The sequence below is a fragment of the Urocitellus parryii genome, chromosome 5, assembly GCF_045843805.1.
Source record: "Urocitellus parryii isolate mUroPar1 chromosome 5, mUroPar1.hap1, whole genome shotgun sequence".
Taxonomy (NCBI): domain Eukaryota; kingdom Metazoa; phylum Chordata; class Mammalia; order Rodentia; family Sciuridae; genus Urocitellus; species Urocitellus parryii.
This window is the reverse complement of record NC_135535.1, coordinates 164,021,155-164,046,387: the sequence shown is the minus strand read 5'-3', so window position 1 is coordinate 164,046,387 and position 25,233 is coordinate 164,021,155. Positions and strand designations below refer to the sequence as shown.

Below are 25,233 nucleotides of genomic sequence, written 5' to 3'. Positions count from 1 at the left end.
AAGACCTCCTCTAGCAGCTTCTTTCTAATACCCTGTCTCCACTATCTTGGTGTCCCCGAACTCCTATCTAATACAATTTGCACCCAATTTCCCCAGCCATGGATCATGGTGGTGGCAATATAGGAAATGCAGTAACAGATTTTTTTTTTTTTTTTTTTTTTTTTTGCCTTTAGGGATTTGTTCTCATAAGAAAAACTTGCCTACTTGGTGTTCAGATATCTATAGCTCTACCACAGGCAAGAGGAATTTTCAACCTAATTTCTCCCCTAGTTCCCTTCTGAGTTCTAACATCTCTTGCTGTTCCCATCTGTGTTTCTAACTTTGGTGTAGAGCATTTCTGGGGTTGAACTGATGTTAAAGAAATAATTTTCACAAAAGGGTAAAATCATGACTTTCAGATATTGGAATGAATACATGTTAAAGATTTGATTTTCCTCCTTACTCAATTCAGGAACCAGGCAGATGTTATAATCCGTACCAAAAAACCGACACATTGATTGATCAGGAATATTAAAATGGATGTGCAGATGCGGGAAGACACTGTTTTTCTATAGGAGAGGGGAAAAGTCAGCAGAGCTCCTCCTGTGCAGAACAGAATTTGCAAATCTATAGACAAAAATTATTTGCGCTGCTATTGTCTGACTACAATTTACCAAATTGTACAATAACTTCTATAAAGCCAGAGTCAGATAAATGCAGAGAGATGTTCCCTCGGGTGCCTCCTTTTCTATGGAAGCAGATATTTTTCTCTGCACGGGTGATCTGTGGTATTTTCAGCACATTGGTGAACCTAGATAAATTTTTTGTTCCAGGTGAGATTTCAAGATAAAGACAAGATTTCTTTTGAGCTTCAAATAGTCTTTGGTATTGGTTTTCTCTATGGAAGGAAGAAGAATCTGGAAGTTTTCAAAGGCACTATGATTAAAGAGCAAGAGTCGGGTGGCGGGGGGGAATGTGTGGTAGGGCTCCAGGGGAGACACCTGATAGACTAGAGACTGGGAAACAAAGTCTGGATTTTATTCCAAAGATCTTCACATATTTCCTCTGTGACCTTTGGGCTGGGCATTTATCATCCGCCTTTTTGAGACAGGGAAATAAGTATTATTTGTTAAGTACATTGAGGTTCCCTGAAGAAAAACACCAGTTAACTGCAAAGTGTTATTATTAATCCCCTCAGCCTTGCCCTTTGTCTTCTAGTGGGGCTTTTGACACCTTGGGTACATTTGTCTCCCAAATCTTCTATCTCCTCTCTCTTCCCACCATTAATTTCCACAGGAGCAGGTGGGGAGATGAAGTGTTTTCAAAGGCTGCCTTAGGATTTTTTTTGTTTGCCCTTGAAAAATCTGTATAAGAAACCTTGAAACCCCTTCCCCCTCCCCGTTTCCTTCTTTCCCACTGAAATATTTAAGTTAACAGTTGATGGAATGATTCTAAATGTTGTTGGTTCACATTGTTTGGAAAGACCTGCTGAAAATTCAAAAGTAGTCTTATCAAACTTAATGGAATTCTTCAGGTCTGCTGGGCCAGCACGGCATGTGGTGGGAAGGAAAATGCTGGAGCTTCAAAAGACAAGAAAACATAAAAAAGTGGGGGAAAAAAAAGAAATGAAAGATGTGGGAACACTTCTGAGATCTCCTTGTCTAGAATTGAACGTCCCTATTAATCACAAGGGGCTCTTCAGGTGCATTTCACTCTATGAGAAAAAGCCATTTTTATAAGGAATGTCTATAAAGGATTTGCAGTGTAATATGCTGTGTCTACTCAATTTGCTTCACTTCACAAAACTGGCTAGCAGAGGATGGATAATAGTAGCCAGAAGACTTATTTTTCCTCTTAGCTGGGACGAATTAATGATTTTGCTATTCCTCAGTTCCCTCCTGGGCTGAGGTAATATTCTTGAGCAAATTAAGTCATGTGATTCCTAACATTTACCACACCTAATCCTATAGATCTCGATTTAATTGTCACATTTTCTTTGAGTGACTCAGTGTGGCAGAGAAAATGATGTTTGTCTTCACTGTCATTACGAATTTCTGTAATACTGGGTTGACGCTGGATTTTGGAGACAACTTTGTTCTTTCCCAAATGCAGGAACAGCAGCCACAGTTCAATTCGGTGCACTAAATATTTGTCGCCTTTTGGGACTTGGTGCCAGCGTTCATTTACACTTCACACATTCATCACTTTACTTGCTTCTGATAGATTATTTCCCCAGCCATCCCAGCCACACTCATGATCTGCTTCTCAATTCCTGGGGTATTTATTATCTCTTTCTTCTACTGGTATTTCTCTTTAACCATTCGCAGTCTGATAAGGTTGCCTGTGTATTTATTGGTTATTCATTCTGTCTCCCCATGGGAAACATATATGCTTTAAAGGAAAGAAAATTGTATTTTATATTTCTCTTTGGTCTCCTGTAGCACCTAGCAGGTGCTGTAGTCACAGCAGGTATCAGGAAAATTCTTTTCCAATTACCTAAATAGAAATGACATTGGGCAGACTCATACTAAGTTACATAGACTGTCATGAAGGTCTGCGACCGAATGTGCTGATTCTATACAGATCAGCAGCAGGGCAGACTTGAAACATTCTCCATGCTTATTTGTGAATGGGGATGGGCATGCGTTGATTTAGCTGGATAAATAGCTCTTATCATCAATTAATGGAAGGATACACCTGTAATTGTTTGGAGGGAAGGGAAACATCTAATGTTCTTTTCTTCGGTGGAATCTTAGAAATGGAAAGATGTCAATAGCTGTGTCCATGGGGCTAACTCGACTTTAGGCAACTTTGAGAATTGGCATCTTTTCATTGTAGTGCTTGGGGTCAAGCACAGAAGCAGGGTGACTAGGAGACTATTGTAATAACATGGTGAAAGATGATGGCCCCTCAGACCTGCTTTGGTGCAACAGGAGACAGTCTTCATCCCTCTCCTCAGCTTCTCTCCCTGCAGAGCTCACCTGGTGATGGCTTCTGAGGCAGTGAGGTTTACCATCCACTGGAAAGGAACCCCAATGGCACTTGGCTAATGGGCCAAACTGATTTCATTTCCTCTTACAGTGGATAATTATTAATTGTCTCTATTTTCCCAAGGTCTGTAAACCCACATCCCTTTTGTGTCTCTGGGATAGCAGATGAAATCAGGGATGGCCAGCCAGCTTCTGTGGCATCCAACTCACTTGTGTTCGTCTTTGGCTGCCGGTTGCCTTTGCGTGGGTGAAATAGCAGTTTCTACTACGCAGGCTCCGCAACCCTGCTAGTGTCTGTGTTTTACTGGGCAATAAATTAATACTTAGCACTGCCAAGGAAACAGATAAATGGACAGGGCAGCAAACACATTTTTTAACAAGGAAAATGGCTTTGTTTCTCAGTAGCACCATTTAAATGATCAACTCGGTTATTGTGTAGGTTTTTTGGGGAGGGGAGAGGATTCTGATTCAGCTCATCTGGGGGAAGAACAGTGTGAGGCATCCTCGATGCTCCCTAGAGCTTCAGAGAGAAGGGGGTCTGTTTAGCATCCTGGGAGAGGCTTGCCTTTCAGTCACTTGTGATATAAATTCTGCCTGGATTTTGAGCCTATAAATAGCACCCATGGTTCAAGGTTGGCCACACCTGCAGGCTATAATCAAGATAGTCACACTGGAAAGGAGCTGGTAGAAATCTTTTATGTCCTGTAATGGTCGTTAACTGCCTCCCCAAGGTTGATAATGGGAAGAGGGAAGGAGACTCAAAGGAAGCTCCTTGTTTGCAAGCAGAGCTCACAAAGCCAGGAGAAATTCTAGCCATGTCATAAAGGAAAACTCTCAAGACTCAAGAGGAGGGCCACAGAAAAGAAGACTGTGATGAATCCTTGCCATTCCAGCATGTGTGTGTAGATATGGAATGGTGCATGTCTTTTCATAACTCGTTGCTAGTGGGGTCCTTTCCCTCCTAGAGCATCAGCTGCATATCTCCTGTTCTCTGCAGCCTCCCTTGTGCTGGGAAAGGTGCCCAGCATAAGACAAAAGATTAGTAAATATGTTTGGGAAAAATGAAATTACAAATGGTCTGTTTTCCACCTCCTATTCCATGCGTTATTCCTTTATAGCTTCACCAGCCTCCACCAGCTCCTTCCCAGCCACTGTAGCCTGAACTGTTGGTCTCTCCCTGCTCACCTGATTAACTCTTCTTTTTTTATTAGAAATCGAGGCCTTGTGCTGGACCATATTTTCTATTGTCTCAATTTGACATGAAAATCTTACGGTATTGATCTTTTTTATATCTATTCCTCAAACCTTTTCAGGTTGCTATAAAATTTTTATCTGTTTCTTTAGGAATAGATGAGTTGCGTGAAAGTGAATTCAATCCATCTTGCAAGTATAATAGCTTATCATAATAGACTCTTCATGTAATATGATAAGTACTTCAGAAAATAATTTATCCTTTACTGGGTTTTTTTTTCCCCGCTTCACTTCAAATGATTGGTCGGTAAGCTGAATCACTCAGGAGCTCAGCTTTCTGATAGAAATTGAATTTACACTTGCATCTGACCAACCTACTGATTTTTTTGTTTTGTTTTGTTTTAGAAAGAGAGAAACAAAGGAGGATCGAGCAAGAGGCTGGAAGAGAGAGAATAAAAGGAAAAGAAAGGAAATATGAATGTATATTCATGTTTGTAGCTTAATTTACATTCAATTTTTGAGGGCTCAGTGACAGTTATCTTGGAGAAGGTATTTACAAAATGTGCTCTAGGATCTGAAAATCAGAGAAAAGAGTAGAGGGTAAATGCTTCTTGTGCTTTAGGGAATGTGTCCTGGTAACTTCTGATAAAGGGAACTTTTCAAGCTTTCTCATCTTTGGTAATTATAATATTTCCATATTTTTTTCTTGGTAGGGGGTTTAGAAGAAATGGCAGCTCTTTGCCAAGGGATTGCTTTATTGGGAAAAAATCATTTGCAATAGAAATGTGTTTAATAAGATAAGTGCCATTTTAAATGTAGAGTGCTGTACCCCTGGCAAGGAATCTTATAGATGACTCAAAGCTTTTTTGAAACACTGCCATATAATTAAAGAAAACCAACTTAACGATCTAACATTTAGCATTATTCTTTACAGTTCTCCTCTTGGACTCGAAAGCGGTTGCAAAAAATAGCTTCATTTAATTAGAAGGAGAAGCATAACAAACACATATAGATGCCTGTGTATATATATTTACTTCATTTTAAAAATTATTATTTGTAGAAATAGTCCACTATGTGTGACCAAGAAAAAGTAATTTGGTGTCTGTGCCTTTCTTTTTTTAATCCTTCCCATTCATTCATCAACAAGTATTCATTGAAGCTACCTCTGATGGTGGGCATTAACAGGACTGCAGGAAGGATGTAACATTCAAGTCATAACACTGAGGGGATTATTGTCCACTTGAAGAATCAAGACATACACAGAAAAATAGTTCAGTGCTGATGTCAGATGGTAGGAGATCATGTGCTCTCAAAGTGAAAGTTGAAAATTGCTTTAGAATATCAAGCAAGGGAAAACACAAATTTATATGTCTAGGAAGGTAATCAATCATTCATTCACTCATCCCTTCATTCCTGTATTCAATAACTATATATGAAGTCCAAAATACTGTGCTCCAGGTGCTGAGCTGGGTACAGGAGATACAGCAAGGACTAAACAGATCAGGCCCCTGTTCTTATAGAGTTCATCTTATCTTGATGTCAGAAGCAGTAAACAAGGAAAGAAGTAAATTAAACAAAGTGACACCAAGGGATTATAAATTGGTGAAGGAAATGAAATAGCATGAGGGGAAGGGTTAGGGCTGTGTGCAAGTTCATGCCTACTCACAATTCACGTACAGCCTTGGGAAGGGCAGTCAGGAAGCCTCAGGAGCAGCTGGCCTGGGTTCAGGCCCCAGTTAGGAGAAGTGGCATGCTTTCCTCATCTTGGAGGACCAGGAAGATGTGGCTTGAAGGATGGGAAAGGGCAAGTGTTCTAGGACATCTGAGGAGATCTGCACTTTTCCCCCAAAGTGTGGAGTCACAGGAATTTGCATCAGGTAAGAAGTCCAGTGAATCAGGGAATGATCGAAGCAGCCAGAAGATGGGTAGGTGTTTATGGGTAAGAGACCTTTATTTTGCATCTTCTAGTAAGGTCATCTGGAATGAAAAACCCAATTAGTTGCTGTCGTACTGGAGATTTATTTATTTAACCTTTATTTCCAGAGCCCTAACTGAATGCCAGAGACATTTTGGAGTGTTTTACAAATATATGAATTTATTTCATCCTTACAGCACTTTGAGGTAGATGCTGGTCCTCCCCTCCTACTGATGTGGAAAGGGAGCATGGAGAGCCATCTGCTCAAGGTCTCCTTTCTGGGAAGAGATCTGGTTACATGGCCCTAGTTCTTAACCATAGTATTTTCTTTCCATGAGAGGAGGGAGCATCCACGTCACTCTGGACACTACTGAGCATCCTCATCCTGAACTGAAAGAAAGAGAATAGGGACCTTTTTATTTACGTATGGGGTCTAAGAGCATGTGCCATGATGGAAACTTCTTGATCTGGCTTGCCCATACAGTAGTCATAGCGTGGGCCTTTTGAGCACTTGGAATGTGGTTGGGCAACTGAGGAACTGTATTTTCCCCTTTGATTTTATTCAAATATAAATCTAAAAACAGAAGCAATAGAAAATACTTTTTCATTTGAAGCAATTGTGTTGTTTTAATTAAACTAATTTTCATAGATGGGACAACTGTCACAACCCATATGACATGCTGTAATGGGGTGTCAGGTACACAGATGATTTTTAGTATCTCTAATGATCTAAAGCACATCCCAACCTCTCTGGAAGTAGGTTTGAATAAAGGGGGAATCCTTGTTATATTTTGGACATTGAGCCATCATCCCAAGGACTCCTGGCCCTTACTATGCTCGTTCCAGTTTGAGTTCCCAGGGAAGGGCATATGTTATTGTTCCTTAGGTTTTGCAGATGGAGTGCCACAGAGAAGGACCTTGTATTTGTACCTGACCCCAATTTTGCTCAAAAAGATAGATTCAGAGTTGCAAAGTTCCTTAGCTAGATTGCGCCCATACCTTCTCCCCTTGCCGGTTTCTTGGCATGATAGATATTTGCATTGCTACTAGCAGGAAGCAGTTGTTCAACCACCCTAATGCTGAGGGTCAAACTATGCACATGGCCCCAAAGTCCCCTAGGATCTGGAGGCGAGAGGGCTGTGGGTGCTCTAGGCATCCTGCAGAGCTTGGGAACAACCTGACAAAACAACTCAGGTTACTGGAAGCCAGGTGGCAGCAAATGCCCCAAGGATTGCAGGGCTCTCTGTCTTAGTCCTAGCCTTCCATTTGGTCTGTGTCCTCCCAGGTCAGGCCTGAAGTAGCCTTCGTGTGATTTCTGGAGGGGTGTGGCTTTGTGGGTGACCTGGCTTCTAATAACTGGGCTAGTTTCTGTTTGGACTATGCTCCAAAGTCATGCAAGTAGGGACCTTGGAGGCCAGGGTGTTCCCCACCACAAAGCCCTGATTCTCCTGCGCAGACAGATTCTCCCAACTGTCCTTGCAAGCTCCAATCCACCTTACCTTATTCTTGTTAAGATCTCTCCCAGTACTGCCCAAATAATCATGGCTTTCAAACCCATGTAATCAATGGTTCTCAGCTGGCTGCACATTGGAATTACTTAGGGAGCTTTCTTTTTCTAAAACATCAGGAAAATAACTGATGCCTGGTCCTGCCCCAGAGATGGTGATACAATTGTTCTGGAGTGTAACCTGAGTTTTGCAAACAGTCACATTCTTCCCTGAGAGCATTTGATTTTTTCTCAAAATATGTCAGAATTACAGGGCAAGAGGATGCAAGGTACTTACAAAAAATGTATATTTCTGAGTTGTTTATCAAACTTTAGAATAAAAATATTTGGAAAAACATCAATCTAAGTGGATATTTAGTACGCTACAGTTTTAACATCAGTGTGTTAAATCATTAGCCTCTTACTGTGGATTTACTTATTACTCCTTCTGCTTTTTAAGAAGGCCAAGAAAGAGAATTAATATAAAACTCAAAGGAAACAATCTCTCATGGTGACGTGTCAGAATCTTAGATGGGGAGATCTTTTGGGACCAGGGGGTTCTTTCTGAAATGATGATATAGAGGTGACTGTCCATTGTCAAGGCAGAGCTGGGACAGTGTTTTGGTTAGTCATTTGGGGTGAGGGCACTTCCTCTGTGCAGTGGGAAAGCAACTTATGTCTTGGGTTGGCCAAGCCTCCTGGAGTCATTCTCTTCCTCCTTGTCTGTGGATTGCTGGGAGCTTCTGTGTGAGATGTGAGCATTGCGTTTCTTTGCACTGGTGCAGTGTCTGGCAAGGATGGCTTTGTTCAGTCATTCCTGGGGCTTATGATGGATGAATCACTGCACTTGCTTAGACAGCAGTGCAGAGTCACACTCTGTGCCAGAATCTCTCCACCCCATCTTGCATGGTTGAATACTTTCCTTAGAAATACCAGCCATGAGACGCTCATTGTCACTACTTTCCACTTTGTTTTTAGGTACAAAGAACATAGGAACGGACTCCAACTCAACCAGAATTGAGGCTCAGTGTGGGATCCAGGGCTGGATTGCTCTCTCCCTAAGAGATCAATTTGAAAGCATTCTGTGTCAGATTTCTCCTTCACATCTGCGGTGAAGGAGACCTTAGGAACTGGGTTTAAATGGGCTGTTTTTGACCAGAAGTTTTGAGTTCCCCATTTTCTTCCTTGTCAACATCCAGTGACAAGTCTGATATCATCATCTCCAGCAATTCATTAATTTTGTCCAATGCCAGACAAGGCCTTAAAAAAAACAACAGTTCATTTATCAAGGGACCATTAGTGTCATAGAAAGGCCACCAGCTTCTCAGTGCATCTCCTGTGCAATGCAAACAGCATGGGAGTCTGGGGGGGGGGGGCGGGGGCACGCTTGGGAGTGCATATGGGTGTGTACTTGTAAGGAACCTGGGCGTGTTAGTTATTAGCATTCACCTGCTGGCATGTAAGGTACATCAGATTATGAAACAAGATCCAGAAATTCTCCTGGAGTGGCTAGAAGAGCAGTATAGATTTTACACTGATCTCTCCCTTCTTCTGGATTTAGCAGCCTGGTGTTAGGAGGTATTAGGTTTCTTCAAAGGCCCAGTGCAACTTAAATTGGATGACCATATTCTTTTCATTCACACAGGATACTCTTGAGAGAGGTGCTCTTAAGAATTATCCCAGGATATTAGGCAAACATGGAACTCGAGCCACCTTATACACACAGACTTGGCACTGTCCACTATCTGGAAGCCCCTTTACTTGGTTTACTAAAATGCTGGCAGAAGTCACTTGGCACTCAGATGTTCTTAGTAGGTGGTCTCATATGTTGACTTTAGTGTTCCCAGGGACAGAAAACTCAGTCCCACATTTGGCGTCTTGTCCTATTGTTAGATGGATCTCATTGTTAGATTCGAATTCATTCGACCTTTCCAGTCTGAAGTTGGAAAATAGGTTAAGAATATGTACAATAAAAGCAGTTAAGCATGCAGTGTCCTTGGGGAGAAACAGAGGATTACTTATGCTTTGGAGAATGAGTGGGGTCAATGCCTTCCCTTGTGATCTTATTTTTTGGAAGCCTGCCATCATGGCAATCAGAGAAAACTGTGTAGCCTTGATGCTTCTTTGCTGAGGCTGTTTTTTCTCTTGTATGAGACCTATAAGCTCCTTTTGCCTCCACACAGAGCTCCTTAGCCAGGCCTGGTGCATGGAATCATAGCACCATCTTGGTCTCCATTCACTCAACAAACACCCATCTTTAATGGGTTTTGCATGCCCTGTGCTCTGTGTGAGAAATGTTTATCTTAATCCTGTTAACTCTGCTCATCCTTCTCCCTTGAAACCCCCCTGGACCTGCAGTCTGCGGACCTCCTGGTTCTTTCTTTTGGAGCCAGTCAGCTGTGCAGAGTTATTCACCAGTGGGCTCATTAATTGAGTGTCCTTCCTCCTGTGGACCATGAACTTCAGGAGGGGCAGGGGCCATGGCTTTTCAACTCTTCACTGTATATCTAGGCATGGCACAAAGCTTGGTGTATAGAGGTCACTTCATAAACTGTTCAATGAAAACATAAATAAAGGAGTGAATGATGGGGCACAGAAACGAATGACACACCTTCTATCCTCAAGGAGAAGATTATAGAAAAGAGAAGAAAACATATGACACCATTAGAGAGTGAAAAATGCTTTGATTGAACTATAGACAGGGCTCCCTCGTGGAGTGGTAGGCCAAGGGGAGTTAGGGAGGCCTGGGAATCGCCATCTTTCTGTATCTGAATAGATTGATTATTCAAAAGAAGAAGCAAAAATGAAAGAAAAGAAACAATAAAACATAACAAACAAACAAAAACCAATCCAACCACCATATGCATTTGAAATATCAATTCAAACAAAATCTGGACTGGCAACTTAAAATGATGGATGTGACTGCTGCTCCGGAGGGCCTGTCAAGCACACCAGTGTCCTGATGAAATTGGTCATTCAGCGCATGTAAGAGAAGCCAGGTTAATTCCTGAACATTCTTGAAGTGAGTGGGACCTGTCTTCTCCATGTCTTAGGAACATCTGAGAAAGTCAGACTGTGTCATGACCTTTAGTTCCCTTGTTTAGGGAAGCCAGGTCCACACCATTTGTCCTCGACTCTAACCTAGTCTTTCCAATAGTAGAGTAAATAATATACAAGTGCTCCTTGACTTATGATTAGTCAGGTCTCAATAAATCTATTATAAGTTGAATATCTTAAGTTGAAAGTGCATTTAATACACCCACCTTACCGAACACCCTAGCTTAGTGACATGGTACACTGTAGAGTTGATTGTTCCCCTCTTGACAGCATGACTAACTGGGAGCTGTGACTCACTATCACTGCCCAGCATCATGAGAGAGGGTCCTATCAAATATCGCTATGCACATAACCAGCCTAGGAAAAGATGCAGATATACTATTGAAATTCCTACCTAGTTCATGTTGCTTTCACATCCCCGTAAAGTTGAAAGATCCTAGGTGGAACCATCCTAAGCTGGTGACTCTCAGTGTTGATGTGTTCCAGTTTTCTATTTGTGGCACTTTCTGTTTACTTGCTTTGGAAGCCAAAGCCTCCTCAGACACACCTTTACAAATCTTGCAGTCCTGGCTGGAAGTGTCTTCAAAGTCTAAGCCTGTGGATTTGAAGGGAGGGTTTCAATACTTTTATTAACATCAGTGACCGATCGTTTCTAAATCCATGCAGTATCTTTCCATGGACAAGATATGGCAAAAGAAAAACAAAACACCTTACTGACATTATCCAGCTCATCCACCATCAAATCTGAAAATGAGTTTGAATGATATTTCAAAGTAAAAGCTTCTGGCCAATTTTCTCTCTTTTGGAATACCTTTTTTTTTTTTTTTTTTTTAAGAGAGAGTGAGAGAGGAGAGAGAGAGAGAATTTTTAATATTTATTTTTAGTTCTCGGCGGACACAACATCTTTGTTGGTATGTGGTGCTGAGAATCGAACCCGGGCCGCACGCATGCCAGGCGAGCGCGCTACCGCTTGAGCCACATCCCCAGCCCCTGGAATACCTTTTAATAAACTTTCATTTCCACCATCATGCTAGAGTTCACTGGCAACCACTAGTGGGTGGGGCTAGAAGATGTCATGTCCCCCAATAGGGAACTCATCCTTTAATAGATACTTTAAGGAAATTTTGTCTAAATAGCACATACCCAAAACTAACCAATTTAAAATGTTTTTATGCCCATATTTAAAGAAAGCAGAACATCTCAAGAGGATAGACTTTTCTTTCATGATGGTTTAAGGCAGTAATTTACAAAGTATAACCTTCACACCAGCAGCACCCGGGACATGTTGGAAATGCAAAGTCTTGTGAACCCCCACACCTCCTGAATCTGAGATTCTAGGATGGGCCTCAGCAATTGCATCTTAACAAGTCCTCCCTCCAGATAATTCTGTTGTACACTTCATGTTTGTGAACCACGGATCTAGGGCATGAATGTCTCAAAAGACATTTGATGGTAGGAAACTTATTTTGGCATCCATCATCCTGCTCTGCACAATACGGATGAAAATTTGAGTTCAAGTTCATAAAGCAGGGGTTTTCTTCTTCAGTTCTGTATATCCTGCCTGCTCATCCCAGAATCTATAGGGGGCAAATGCTCAGCAACTTTGTGCAATAAATGAATAAGGAAGAACTGCAGAATGGTGGGAAAGTTCATAGAAATGAATTCTCATGCCTGGCAATCTTTTAATGGAGCAGATGGGAAGCTGGATTTGGTGATCATGCTGGGGCTATGCCAAAATGCACAGAAAGATTTGTGACAATAAGAGCCTCTAAGCCCTGCAAAGATGTCAGTTCTTCAAACATATACATTTGAGACACGGAAAAGTTATGCTATAAGCTTAAAGAAACCCATCTCAGTGCTGATTCCTCCCGCATGACTATGTCAAATTCTTAAAAATGCGAAATTAAAAAAAAATCCTTTACACATTTTCTCCTTAACCAGACACCTGGTCTGCCTGTTGAAGATGCTAAGACATAAAGCAGAGGTGGACATCCTACACATGCTCTTCCTTTGGTAAATGACCTTGAAAAGACCATCAGTGACATTCTCTGGATTCCTTTTCTACATTTTTATGTAAAAAAGAAGCTAAGAGAAGGTTGGAAGCTTGTGTCATGATGCATGCAAGTAGCACATGTGGTTTTTCTATCTCCACTAAGCCAGAACTCTAGTTACCCTGGGCCAAGTCATTATCATCTGATCCTCACTGGGTGACAGGGTATTTGTGAGATAGTTGTAGGAGGCAAGGGGGTAGCTGGGGATGTGGTTCATTCTTTCTAAACTAGCAGCAGTGCCGTGTTCGGGGTGCCCACTCCTGCTCAGGGTGTCCATCACTGTATGTGTCCAGGTTTGTGCTGTTAACTCTGCCTTCTGATTCTCTAGACCGTGAGAGGAAGACTTTGTGAGCATGAAGGATGCTGTCTTGTGAAGCTTCCTCTTTCAGTAAGGGTAGCTTATCAGTCAGAGTTTAATAGTAAGTACAAAAAATAATTTTGAAGGCAGGAGGGGTGTCAGAAGTAGATAAGCTAGGTGAGGTCTTCTCTTTGGATTTCTAGAGTTAATTCCACTGTAGACCTTAAGAAAAAATGGCTTTCTAGATTCCTTGGCATCCCTGATAGCATGTCCCAAAAGACCACTGGTCTTGGCCAGCAGGCAGGACCCCTGGGGAGAAAATAGTATGTTGCTTAAGGTCCTGAGTGTGTGGAGGGGCTAAGACATGAAGCAGAGGTGGACATCCACCTTTGGACATATGCTCTTCCTCTGGTAAATGATCTTGAAAAGACCATCAGTGATATTCTCTACACACCTTTTCTCTGTTTTCCTGTGTAAAAGAAGCTAAGAGAAGGCTGGAGGCTTGGTACGTCCTTGGACAAGCCCTGCATGGGCAGGAGAGGGTTTTAAAGCCTGTCCAGTGCTGGAATCAGTGTCATCTTGTCAGTGGAATGGCCGCTCATCATCTCTGGCCAATTCCCTTTGGTGGCATTGCTTTCAAAGGTACATTGATACTCTTTTTAAAAAGCAAGACCTTTGGTGGCAAAATCTTTGCCACCAAGAGGGGATTTGAGGTAGATTCTAAGGGTTTTGCTGACCCACTGAGAGGCTGTGACCACATCATTACTGCAAATTGTTCTTGAGGCTTAAATTTAGAGACCACCTGCCCTGTGTCTGTTACCTTCTGGAGGGAATTGTTATGTGTTTGTAAAGTGGTTATGGGATCAAGGGCATGGTCTTCTGAAACTTTCAATCATATCTGGTGCTTTAGCTGCAGTTACCAGAGACAAAATAGATGATGTTCCAGTCAGAGCCTCTATCACTAAGAAATTCAAGGCCAGCTTTGAGCCCTGTTGATAGACCAGGAGGGAGGAGGGGAGTGGAAGAGGAAGGCAGGGACCCATATAAGGTCTCTGTAGCACATGGGGGACAGGCCCTGGAGACTAAAGGAGAAATGCCAGCTTTAGTAAGATCAAACATCTAGAGAAGCTAGAGTGACTTGTACATAGTAACAAGTTTCCAGGAAATAGCCATTGCTACTGGAAGGAGGACACAAGTAAACTTGTAGGAGAATGAGTCTGTTTGGGTCTCTAAATGTGAAGATACTTCTGGATTCCACTTGTAGGTGCTCAGAATATCTTGTCCATTAAAAAAATGTGTATGTATATATATATATATATATATATATATATATATATATATATATATATCTCCTTGCATTTAAGCCATTTATAAATCTACTGCATTTAGCTCAGTGGTATTAAGTACATTCTTATTATTATGCAGCTGTCACCACTATCTATCCATACAATTTTTCCTCTTGCAAAACTGAAATTGTAACGCAGTTCCCCATTCTCCCCTCCCCACAGTCCCTAGGCCACCATTCCTTTTTCTGTCTCTATGAGTCTCAGTCCTGTAGGGAGCTCACACGAGTGGAATTATCCAGTATTGGCCTTTGTCACTGGTTTCTTTCACTCAGCCCGCTGTCCTCAAGGTTCATCAATAATGTGGAGTGTATCAGAATTTCCTTTTTTTTTTTTTTTGAGAGGCCAAAAAGCATCTGTCAACTGTACCTATCATTTTGTTTATTGACACAACAGTAGACACTGGGTTCCTACTACCTTTTGCCTGTTGTGAATGATGCTGCTCTGAACATGGATGTCCAAGTATATGCTTGAACCCCTGCTTGACTTTAGTTTTGCCTTTAATATAATCTAAGGACTGGCAAGATTTGAGAAGTAGGGCAGAGATGGCTACAAATTAGTCCTCAGTGACAGTGAATAGCAACTGGTGACCTGACAGTGCTATAGAAGATTTCTCTTCTTATAAACCTAATTAAATTAAAAATCCAGTTGGCCAAGGCACCTGCACTTAAGCCAGACAATTTCTCTAAAAGCTCATTAGCTGCAAACTTGGGAATTCCACCAGCAGATGGAACTTCCCCTAACCCAGCACCAGATTTTTCAATAGTAAGACAGGAAAGGTCTTTCCAACTTGAGACCTCAAATGGAAGATTTTATCTTGCTTGTCAGTGCATTGGTTCTGATGTCGTTGTAAAATTATGCAAAATGCAACCTTTTAAGTTTTATGAGGCAATGATGTAAGATTTCAGCATTGTTAAACCTCAACTTCAGGAAAGGTTTAAGGTTTTTTAGGGAAATTTTTCTGACTTACCGTTACAATGGTTTTTCTTCATTTCATTTCCTTATTTCACTTATTGTAAATCGGGACCTCAGAAGAACACATTTGACTTTTCTGTGTTTTCAGTTTGGGCAAAATGAGATGAGAATGTTCCTTAGTATATTCAGCAACAAAATTCAGGATGTGAACACAGCCCTGCCACAATTGGGGAGCACTGTCCTGCAGAAGCTCACATGCCTGACGGTACAGTTAGGGCAACGTGATCCCTTGGAAAGAAAGAGGGCAGATAATTAGCTTGTAATTTATGTCCCAGATTCTTCTTCGGGGAACATTAAAAACTAAGAGGAATTCAGATCCTCTATCTCTCTCTATACTAGTGAAATTCATCTCTGTCCTCCCCGCAAAAGTTCATTATTGAATTTAATTGTGTCTACATACCAGCAGACAGATGATCTATAAGAAACTTGTTCTTTGTAGCTTACACTAAGAGGCTTTTTCAGGGCTTCACGACTATAGAGTCATTTGGAAATGACCTGATTTAAACAGACAATGTGCTGGGCATATAGGTGGTTAATAACTACCAATAGAATCCAGCATTAGTGGTAAGTGATCAGTTTATCTCCATGACCCTCGAAGTGTGTGCATGTGTAAATGTATTGATATGTTCATTTCTTACCTGTTTGTTGGCATTTGTGTTATTTTTATGTCTTCACACCTCACCTCCTCAAGAAAGTGCTTCAGTTTGTTTTTGCAGATTCCTAGTTCAAATCTTAACTTTTCCACTTCTTCACTGAACGCTGCCCAGGTCTACCACCTTAGCTGAATCTAGTTTTCTTGGAGTTTTCCTTGTGCCTCCCTTGGGGAGGTTGCTTGATTCTTGGTAGCCCAGAGACCACTGTACCCTCTGCCCCCACCCTGGACCCAGTGCCCCTCCATCCTTGTTCAAAAGCTTTTCTTCCAAGACTCCTGCCATCCAAATCCTTCTCTCGTCTCCTCTTCCTGATGCCTCCCCACCATTCACCAGTGGCTGCCCTCCTTGACTTTCTGCTCTTGATGCCAGCTCCTGTCATCCCTTCTGGTCTGTGCACCTGAATCTCAGAGTCTTCTGCAGGTGGGTCTTTGGCTCCTCCACTCCGGTGCTCTTCATCCCCACTCTGCTTCCTCTGGGTGTCTCCTCAGTCCTGCCATCACCTGGAACTTCATCTCACCTCTATCAAAGGTTTTAAACTCATATAATAGGACAATCCATGTCTTGTTTCCAGTGAATGAATTTGTAATGTTTTGGTTTGTGCACTTCTTTAAGTCAAATGTAATATGCCAGAATGTCAGGCAGCCTTGGAATTTAGGGGATGTTTGAATGTTTAAATGGTGGCATCAAAATGTTTTATACTTTACAAATCTTTTAAAATTTATGATCACTGAAGTTCTTTTTTTGGTAGCAATATTATATCTTCTACTAAGAATGGTTAATGGTTTAGAATGGAAAAACATATCACTCTACTTGTCATAATATGAAAAAAATGTCTTCCTTTTTTCCTTTAAGAAAACACCCAGACTCAGAACTGAGGACTTCTGGGGGTAAAACCTGCAGAATCATGAACTTTTCAAAGACTCCAAGAGGTAGGAGGGAAGGCGACTGGGGCAGACCACCACTCAATTAATTCCTTGTCGTGGTGGCACAGCTGAGACCTAGGCCCGTGAGTGAACTGACCAGTGGCCCCTCTAAGTCCTTTTGTATTTTGTCTAGTGTCGGTTTTGTGGACTGACATATGACATGAGCAATTGATTGTGCTGTTGGAAACAAGAACTATAAACTGAAGGATCTGTGGGATGTATGCTTTTGATTTTACATAACAAGCTTCTTGGACACAGATTCGGTGACAGGCGTTATTATTATCATGCTGAATTATAATTATGCACAAAGGGTATACAGTTGGCAGGAATGAGTGCTGCCTTTTCAAGCCAAGGTTTTTAGTTCTTTCCCTGTATGCACTAAGCTACTAAGGTCCCCACATATTATGGTTTAAATATTTAATGTCCCCTGAAAAGCTCATGTGTTAGGCAATGTGGGAATGTTCAAGTAGGGAATTATTAGATGACAAGAACAGCAACCTCATCAGGGGGTTAATTTGTTTTATTGATTAATAATTTGAATGGGCTCCTGGGTGGCAACTGTAGGCAGATTAGGGATAGCTGGAGGAAGTGGGTCATTGGGAGCATGGCATTGGACAATATCTTGGCCCTCTCTCCGTACTGTCTCTCTCTCTTTTGGGGCTACCATGAACTGAGCAGCTTTCCTCTACCACATTCTTCTGCCATGATATTCTTCTGCCTTTCCTCAGGCCTTGAACCATTGAACTGGCAGACCATGGACTGAGACCTTGAAACTGTGAGCCAAAATAAAATTGTCCTCTTCTAAGTTGTTCTTGTTAGATATTTTAGTCTCAGTGACTGACATACCATCAAACACTCATCTGTTCTAATCCCATCACTTCACAGATTGGAAAACTGAGTCCCAGAGAGATTGTGTTATACTTAAGAGAGAATGCTGTTTATTGGGGTCCTGTGCCCCCCCATGTTGGTCCTACTATGTGCTTGGTGTCTATCCTTCTTTAGAACAGGTCCCCTCAGGTGGACATAAAGTGACAGGAATTCTTTCCCTTTCCTGAATTTTCCACCCTTGCTTTTATCTTCCCCTTCTACTTTGGGGGAGTTTGCAGTGAAGGTGATTTTACTTCTACCCCTGATGCTTCCTTTGGCAACGTGAAGCATTTTGTGTGTGACATTTCTTAAATCCACAGTGTTCTCCTGAGAGATTGAAATTTGTAGATCCCTTCTGAGGGGCAAAAGACAGGCCTGGTTTAGCAATATCACCTTTGTATTTCTCTGTCTCTCACTCTGGGCCTTGTGCCTGGGAATAAATGTTTGTTGGAGTTGTCAAATTCACCGGACCAAACATGATAATTTAGATGATGGGATGGAAATAAAATGTCCCCAGATTGTTTCTCTTGGTAATTCTTATATCTATTTTTTCTGTATATAGTGAATTTTGTCATATGTAAATTGTACCTCAATAATTTGGGAATCACGTAGAGAAAATTGTCCATTTTCTGAGAAGGGTCCCTACTGCCAGTAGCTGGATTCTACATCAAACATGGAGGATCACTAATTAGGGTCATTTGTTCTACTGTGAGCTGAGGAGACTATGCACAGCCTGCTCAGGAGAGAATTAATTCATTCTCCTCTCTGTACTTTCTCAAGTACTCCTAGCAGATCCTCCAAGCCTGCAGGCCTCATGCATATGTTCTAATGGGCTAATTGTTAAGGCGACATTTGTAAATTAATCTCTGACTTGAGCTAAGTGGTTTCCCCTAATGGCTTTAATTCAGCAACTCCCACTCTTGGCCACGTGTCAGATTTCTGGAAGAGCCTGTTAAAAATAGAGGTGCCCAGCTTCCCCTCCCCCATTGGTGGCTGCCTGGTCCAGGGTGGGAAGAAGGCATCTCTGCTTTTTAAGAAAAATTCTCCAGGTGATAGGATTCTGGTGTCAGCCACCTCTGTGTCTGTCTCAAATCCATCTCTGAAGGCTGTGTAGCTAGCTTCACATGCTAGTTGAAAACATTTGGGCCTCAACCTGGCAACTGGAATCCAGGTTCTAGAATGGGTGAAGTCTCTTCTCTAATGAAACACCTTCCCTGACTCAGGCCCCTTTGTAGTCACATCACCGAATCTGCCTTTTCCCAGGAACTCGGGGAACTGAGGGGAACTATTCCCTACTTGGCTATACTAGTTTTCATTTCTGTAAAATTTCTCAGGCTTTTGGAAGGTCTTTATGGCCTGCTAGAGTTTCCATTTTGGAAGATGGTTGTGAAACTACCTCTCAATTACCATCAGATTCCCTCCTTTGTTGTGGTGTTGTTGTTTTAAATCACTGTGTGGGTTCATGGTGTTCTGTGTAAATGTTTCATGCTTCATCTTGGAGTTAGGAAAATTGATGACTCTCTTTCTGTGTTATGACTTTATATGCTATTGCTCTAATAACATTGATCAAATGGCTTTTGTGTTTTGGAGTCTCACACTCTGGAAATATCACCTAGTATTCAGCATCACCAGGTAGCATGTGGGTATTTTCAGTAAATCTAAGAATATGGTAGGCAGTACCATGCAAGGGAGACAAGGTGATTTGGAGCGTCCAGTCTATGGGAAGTGGGAAATGCTGGACAGGCTCTGGAAAGCAGAAGTTGTGCTGTGACTGCTGATGTTAGGTGATCTCCTGTACGAGGCTCCTGCCTACAAGTCTAGGTCTGGGACCTGCTTCATAAAGTGCTTGGTCTTCGTGAGGATTTTTCTGTGACTCAGCTGTTGGAGGCCATGCGTGTTTTGCTCTCTTAGGTACTGTGCTTTTTTGACCTCATTTTACCATGTCCCTACCCCTGGGACTAAAGGAATACACGGAGGGATCTCCAATGGCCCTACCCTTTTCAAAGGCATCTTGGAGTAAGCATAACTTGTTCAAAGAAAAGACACTTTAAGAATGAAGAGCTATTAGTCTGGTGTGGTGGTGTAGGCCTGTGATCCCAGTGATTGGGTAAGCTGAGGCAGGAGGGTCGCAAGTTCAAGGTCAGCCTGGGCAAATTAGAGAAAAATTGTCTCAAAATCAAAAGAAAGGAGAGAAGGAAGGAACTGAATCTTAATCTGGTTCAATTTCCAGTTCCCTAAAAAGAAAAAAAAAAAAAAAAGGAAGCATGAAATGATAGCAAGACAAGATACCCTGTAGTACTTACACTTCTCCAACTCGGTTTATTAATGATCTATATAGTTACTATCTTACTATAAATTGACTATACCTATACTGAACATTTACCACTAATCGAGTAATAGCATAGAATTTATCTGTATAAGGACTACTCTGTAAAGAGTACATTTTATAACTCCAAGTGGACTTCAGTCTTTTGTTTCTCTGGACCTATGCATAGTATATGTTAAATAAGTACTTACTATTTGGAGGCTTTATATAACATAATTATTATCATTTAGAAGAAGATTTAATCATTTTGTATTCTTTTTTTCCTCTCTTTCTTTCTTTTAATTTACAACAGGGGTCTCAGACAATGAGAATTTGTTAAAGGGAGAGAGAAAGAATGAACTAGACCTTCTGGGTGGCTGAGGAAGAAAGTCCAGTCTCTTCTGGTTCTATTTTCCTGAACAAATTCAAAGGGTTAATGTCTTCCTGCAGCACCTGGATTCAGGTTGACAATGTCATCAATGACATGATCAAGAGGTATTGAGAGAGTTTCAAGATGCCATGCACATTTACCTTTATTGGTCAGTTCATGCATGGAGATAGCTGCTGATGGATCATGGTGAGTGGGACAGTTTGACTTCTCTGGACCTCACCAAGAGCAAGCCTTCTGGCTGAACACATGGTCCCCGGCATAGTCCATGAAACAGAAAGAAAGAAGGTTCAGTGCCTTGGAGCTATGGAGGTCATTTCCATCCCGTGTTTTTTTTCCCTCTCTCTCTCTCTCTCTCTCTCTCTCTCTCTCAGAGATGCTGATACTTGAGAGCAGCAGGATCCCCACCCCCTTGTCACTGTCTGATTTGCTTAAATAAGCAACACGTTAATTCCCATCACAGATACCACATGGAGGCAGCTGGTATGCACTAGTTACTTTGGCCATCCTGATGCTGGGAAAGAGCTATTGCAGAAGGGTTAGATTTTAATTCCTTATAGAACTATGTAGATGCCATCTGCAAGGACTTTTGCTTTCCTTTCCTGCAACTATGGCTTTTAGTGGCTTAGGACCATCTAGCTAGCTCTGACAGAAGCTCAGTATTCAGGGACACACAGGGAACCAGATCAACAGGGATTAGTCTGGGATCCAGTGTTTATGAATGAAAAGGCCCTTCCCCCTTTGTTTTGGCCACACCCCTTCCCTTTGCAGCTTTTTGAGAATGAGGTCAGGGCCAGGATCTAAGTGCTTATGTCACAGAAATAGCAATGCAGCTCCAAATTAATCTTCAGCTTATATTATGCTGCCTCCTTCAGATAATAGAGGATAAAGCGGAGGCCTGTGTATGTTTTATTTTCACATCTACCTTTGCAAGGAATATATGAATGAATGCGTGTGAGGGGGAAGAGGGAGACAGGCCAGCCCAGAGAGATTCTGCTGGGGAGCTGGTAATTACTGAGAAACTGCAGGAGTTTGCTTGGATTCAACTGGAGCATGTTTTGGTTTTCAAAACAAAATGGAAGAATGAAATAAACCCCGGTGGTATATTGTTTTTAACACTTTCTTTCATAAGGAAATTTTAGCAGTTGCTATGAAGCTGCATGTTACCTTCACAGTGTCCAGTTATTTTGTCGTTTTTTCATAGTGTGTAGAGACCAGCAGTCCTCCCCAGGAGCTCCTTGTAGGTTTGCAGCAGTTCAAATGAGACTCTTATGCAGATTCCATTTTCCATCACTGGCCAACTTTGGTATGCACACACAAAATGCAGGTTATGTGTGATTTTCTTTCTTATATACACATGTACACACACACACACACACACACACACACACACACATGCGCACGAAGAGCTTGATCATGGCTAGTCTTTCCATGAATTGAGATTCATCTCTCTTCATCAGCCAGTGCCAGCAGATGCCCTTATAGGGGTGGTCCCAGGAGACCGCCACTTCTAAGGCCCTTCAGCCTGCTTCTACTTAGGATATTAGCATATCTAAAAGGCATCTGTTGACTGGCAGGTGGGAATTGTGTGCACTGGTGATGGTGTTTACTTTTTGTCTCAGGCTCAATTGTTGGCCCTTGGCCTCTTTTTTATTCTTGACCTGTCCTTTATATGCTTTAATTGCCTCCTCTGTGAAAGATTAAATAAACACATTGGAATGTTGAGTGAAGACTGAAGTTTCAGTATCAGTGTAATCCGCTACATATTCACATGATGGACTTTGGCATGACAGGTTTGAAGGAGATGCCAAAACTGTCTTTTATATCAAAGGTGATTAATTTTGAGTGAGATGTGTAAAGAAGGATGAAGATTGTCATTTAACTGGATGAATGTATTACCTAACTTGGCTTTCTATACCTAAACTGCTTCCTAAGTACTTGAGAAGTGTTATAACTACATACCTGTAGTGTATACACAGTGAATGTTCATACAGCTCTGTGTGCACGTGCCCATGTGGACATTTGTACATGCAAATCTGTGCTTTTCAAATGGATCTTTCTTGTGTGGAGACAGAAAGCAGATTAGTGGTTGTCTGAGGCTAGGAGATGGGAACAGGGATTAATTTAACGGGCACAAAGGATCTTATTGGGATAATGAAGATGTTCTGAAAGTGGATTATGGTGATGGTCACACAACATGGTAAATTTACTAAAAGCCATTGCTGAATTGAATGCTTAAAATGGGTGAATATTGTGGCATGTAGATTATACCTCAACAAAGCTGTTAAAAATTGATATTCTGTATTGGGGTCTCTTTAGATTCTAAGTCACATATAACACAACAAATCTTATCACCTCAGATCTTTACCTGCTCTTTTCCCCCTGAAGTGTATTAATTTCAGTCACAAAGAAGCTGGACCTTCAGATTACAGGACCAGATAAAAATCCCAGTGCCCGGAGAGGTAAAAGTCTGCCTTGACCCCTATTGGCAAGGAACAAGGGAGCTGCCCACTGCCAGATGAGAAGGTGACATCAGATGACCTGTGGGGGCAGTAAGGGCACGCGATTCCAACCAGGTTCCTGAAGGCAGTTGGCACCATGTTTCAGTTGCTGCTGCAAGTGTCAAAAAAATAAAGATAAATAAACAGCCTGATGTCTGGCTATAAAGTGATGGCATTTTCCTCTTCTTTGCAGGTTGTGTTGGTCTTTGCTCTCAGCATTGGTGCACTTGTGATATACTTCATAGATTCGTCAAAGTGAGTATTCAAATACGTTGTTCCTGCCCTCTCTTTCTAAAACAACCATGACCCTGTACACTGATGAATTTATTTCCCTTAACACCAACCCCTGTAAGAACCTCCCGAGTACGGAAGACGTTTGGAGGAAGGCAGGGCTCTTCTGTGCTGATTTCCTAAGTGGGAAAGAAAGCTCTCAGAAGAAGGCTGCCTGGATTCAGCTGGCATGGGAGGGAGGGGCCTCCCATGGGGTCAAGCCTTCTTGCTGGGTATTATTTATTTTAAATAGCTATTTCCTCATAAAGTATTTGTGCTGAAGATGTCAAGAGGTTAAGAGGGCTTTGATGGGCAATTGCAACCTCTGGGAGGGTGACAGTTCCAGCAGGTGAGCGTCTGAAGCTATTCTTGCCATGGTTGTAGGAGCCTTTTCTCATTTGGGTTTCCCGTGCTTTGATCCTGTTGGAGGGCAGATTAGAAAGCAAGGTGTTATTCTTTCACCAGCCAACCCAACATTTAGCTGAAGCATCATATGCTGGTGCTTCTTGAATTGTGAAAGTAAGGGACATGGGACAAAAGGATTCAAGATGACTCCTGGAAGTGGAGGTGACCAGGGCTATCTGAGAACTACTGCAGGGGGCACTCTTGCATACCTCTGGGTACCTACTGAGGGAACTGGTGCTCCAGGGTGACCTGGGTCCCAGATGGCGAGCACCCTCCAGAGGCTGAAGAGAGCACCTGCTGGAGTTGCCAGGTGACCACTACACCCTCTCTGGTCCCCTGGATGCATCATTTGTTCCAGTTTTTCTAGTGCCGTCTTGAAACTGAGAAGTGAGCAGAGACGGAGTCAGTCTTGTTTTTCTGTTGCAATGGGAACTTGACAACTCTGGCCAAGGGACAGTGACCTTGAGCTTCTCTTGCCCTCGCTATCTGTGGTGAGAGTGCTTTTAACACTTTTAACTCCATTCCTCATGCTGTTGGAAACTAGACTTTGATTCTAGGAAACCTGCCTCTTTTGTCTGTTGGTTTGGACTTGCTGTGCCTGAATACTGAGCTCCGTGCTCATTTTTTCTGAGACTCTGGATGGTGGTGATTTCATGCACACCTAAACTCTAAATGTCTCAGAGCATTCTGGTCACCAGTCAGATGATTTTTGTGCATTGGGGTGCAGAGGCCAAAAAGTCATGTTAGGGAAAATAAAGAAGACATCTCCTCTGATCATCTGTCCCTGGGAGTCAGCCATGGCTAAGACTGTTGAGTGCCTCAGCCAGTCCTTACATCCAAGACCTGCTTCCCTCACTCTCTTGAATGGAGGGACCTTTTACAATCCTCAGGGGATGAGGATGCATACTTGTTCCATCAAAAATCTATAGCCAAGAATGGAAGCGTGTTTTTAAATTTGGAAGATTCCAATTGGCATGTCATGGAAGGTAAGCCCTCTCTGAATATTTACATTTAGTGTTTCTGGACCCTATTGGAATTCAACTGGAGTTCTAAATCCCTTGGTCTTATTTCTCCTATCTCTCCCAGGGGTGTTCTCATAGGTTGTGGGTCCCATGCTGGGGAAAGAGAGAGCACACCTTACGTAAAGGTGAGTGTGGTGCCCTGTTGGAAGGACAGATACCTCAGCTGCACCTTCCCTCCCTTTTTACTCCTCTGTAATACTTGGAAATAAAATGCTCTTTGTTGGATGGATCTGGATGGTGTCCTTTTTTTCTAGTGTCTACTAGGAGACAGTCTTTGGCTCTCTGGGTCTGGTGTTCTCTCCTGCATGGAAGAAGATAGAAAAGGATGAAATTCTCCAAGGCAGACCCTTTCTTCTAAATGCTCTGCCTGCCTCCGTGTCCTTTGGAATTAATTCTGACACTGCAGAGCCTTGTGGAAGCTGGCATTGGAATCCCTCTCTGATTCTTTGATGGACTTGCAAGGAGTCTCTACCAAAGCTGGTCTTAGAGATGAAACTGTCCTTGGAGACTGCCCTGGCCTCATCCTAGCTTTAGCCCATCTCTCTTCTGTATCATTAAATTGTGTGGTTTATCCTAGCAAGACTTTGTTTATAAAAAAAAAAAAAAAAGACTTT

General features: G+C 42.1%; 1 protein-coding gene across 13 annotated transcripts in view; it reads left to right on the top strand.

Annotated features, from left to right (window-relative positions):
• The window catches only part of Kcnma1 (potassium calcium-activated channel subfamily M alpha 1), a 717,716-nt gene that overhangs the window by 331,679 nt on the left and 360,804 nt on the right, over positions 1-25,233 (top strand). For all 13 annotated transcript variants that reach the window (XM_077798516.1, XM_077798515.1, XM_077798514.1 and 10 more), the window contains exon 3: positions 23,116-23,177. In XM_077798516.1, coding sequence (XP_077654642.1) covers positions 23,116-23,177 — 62 coding nt within the window. The remainder of the gene's footprint in view (positions 1-23,115; positions 23,178-25,233) is intronic.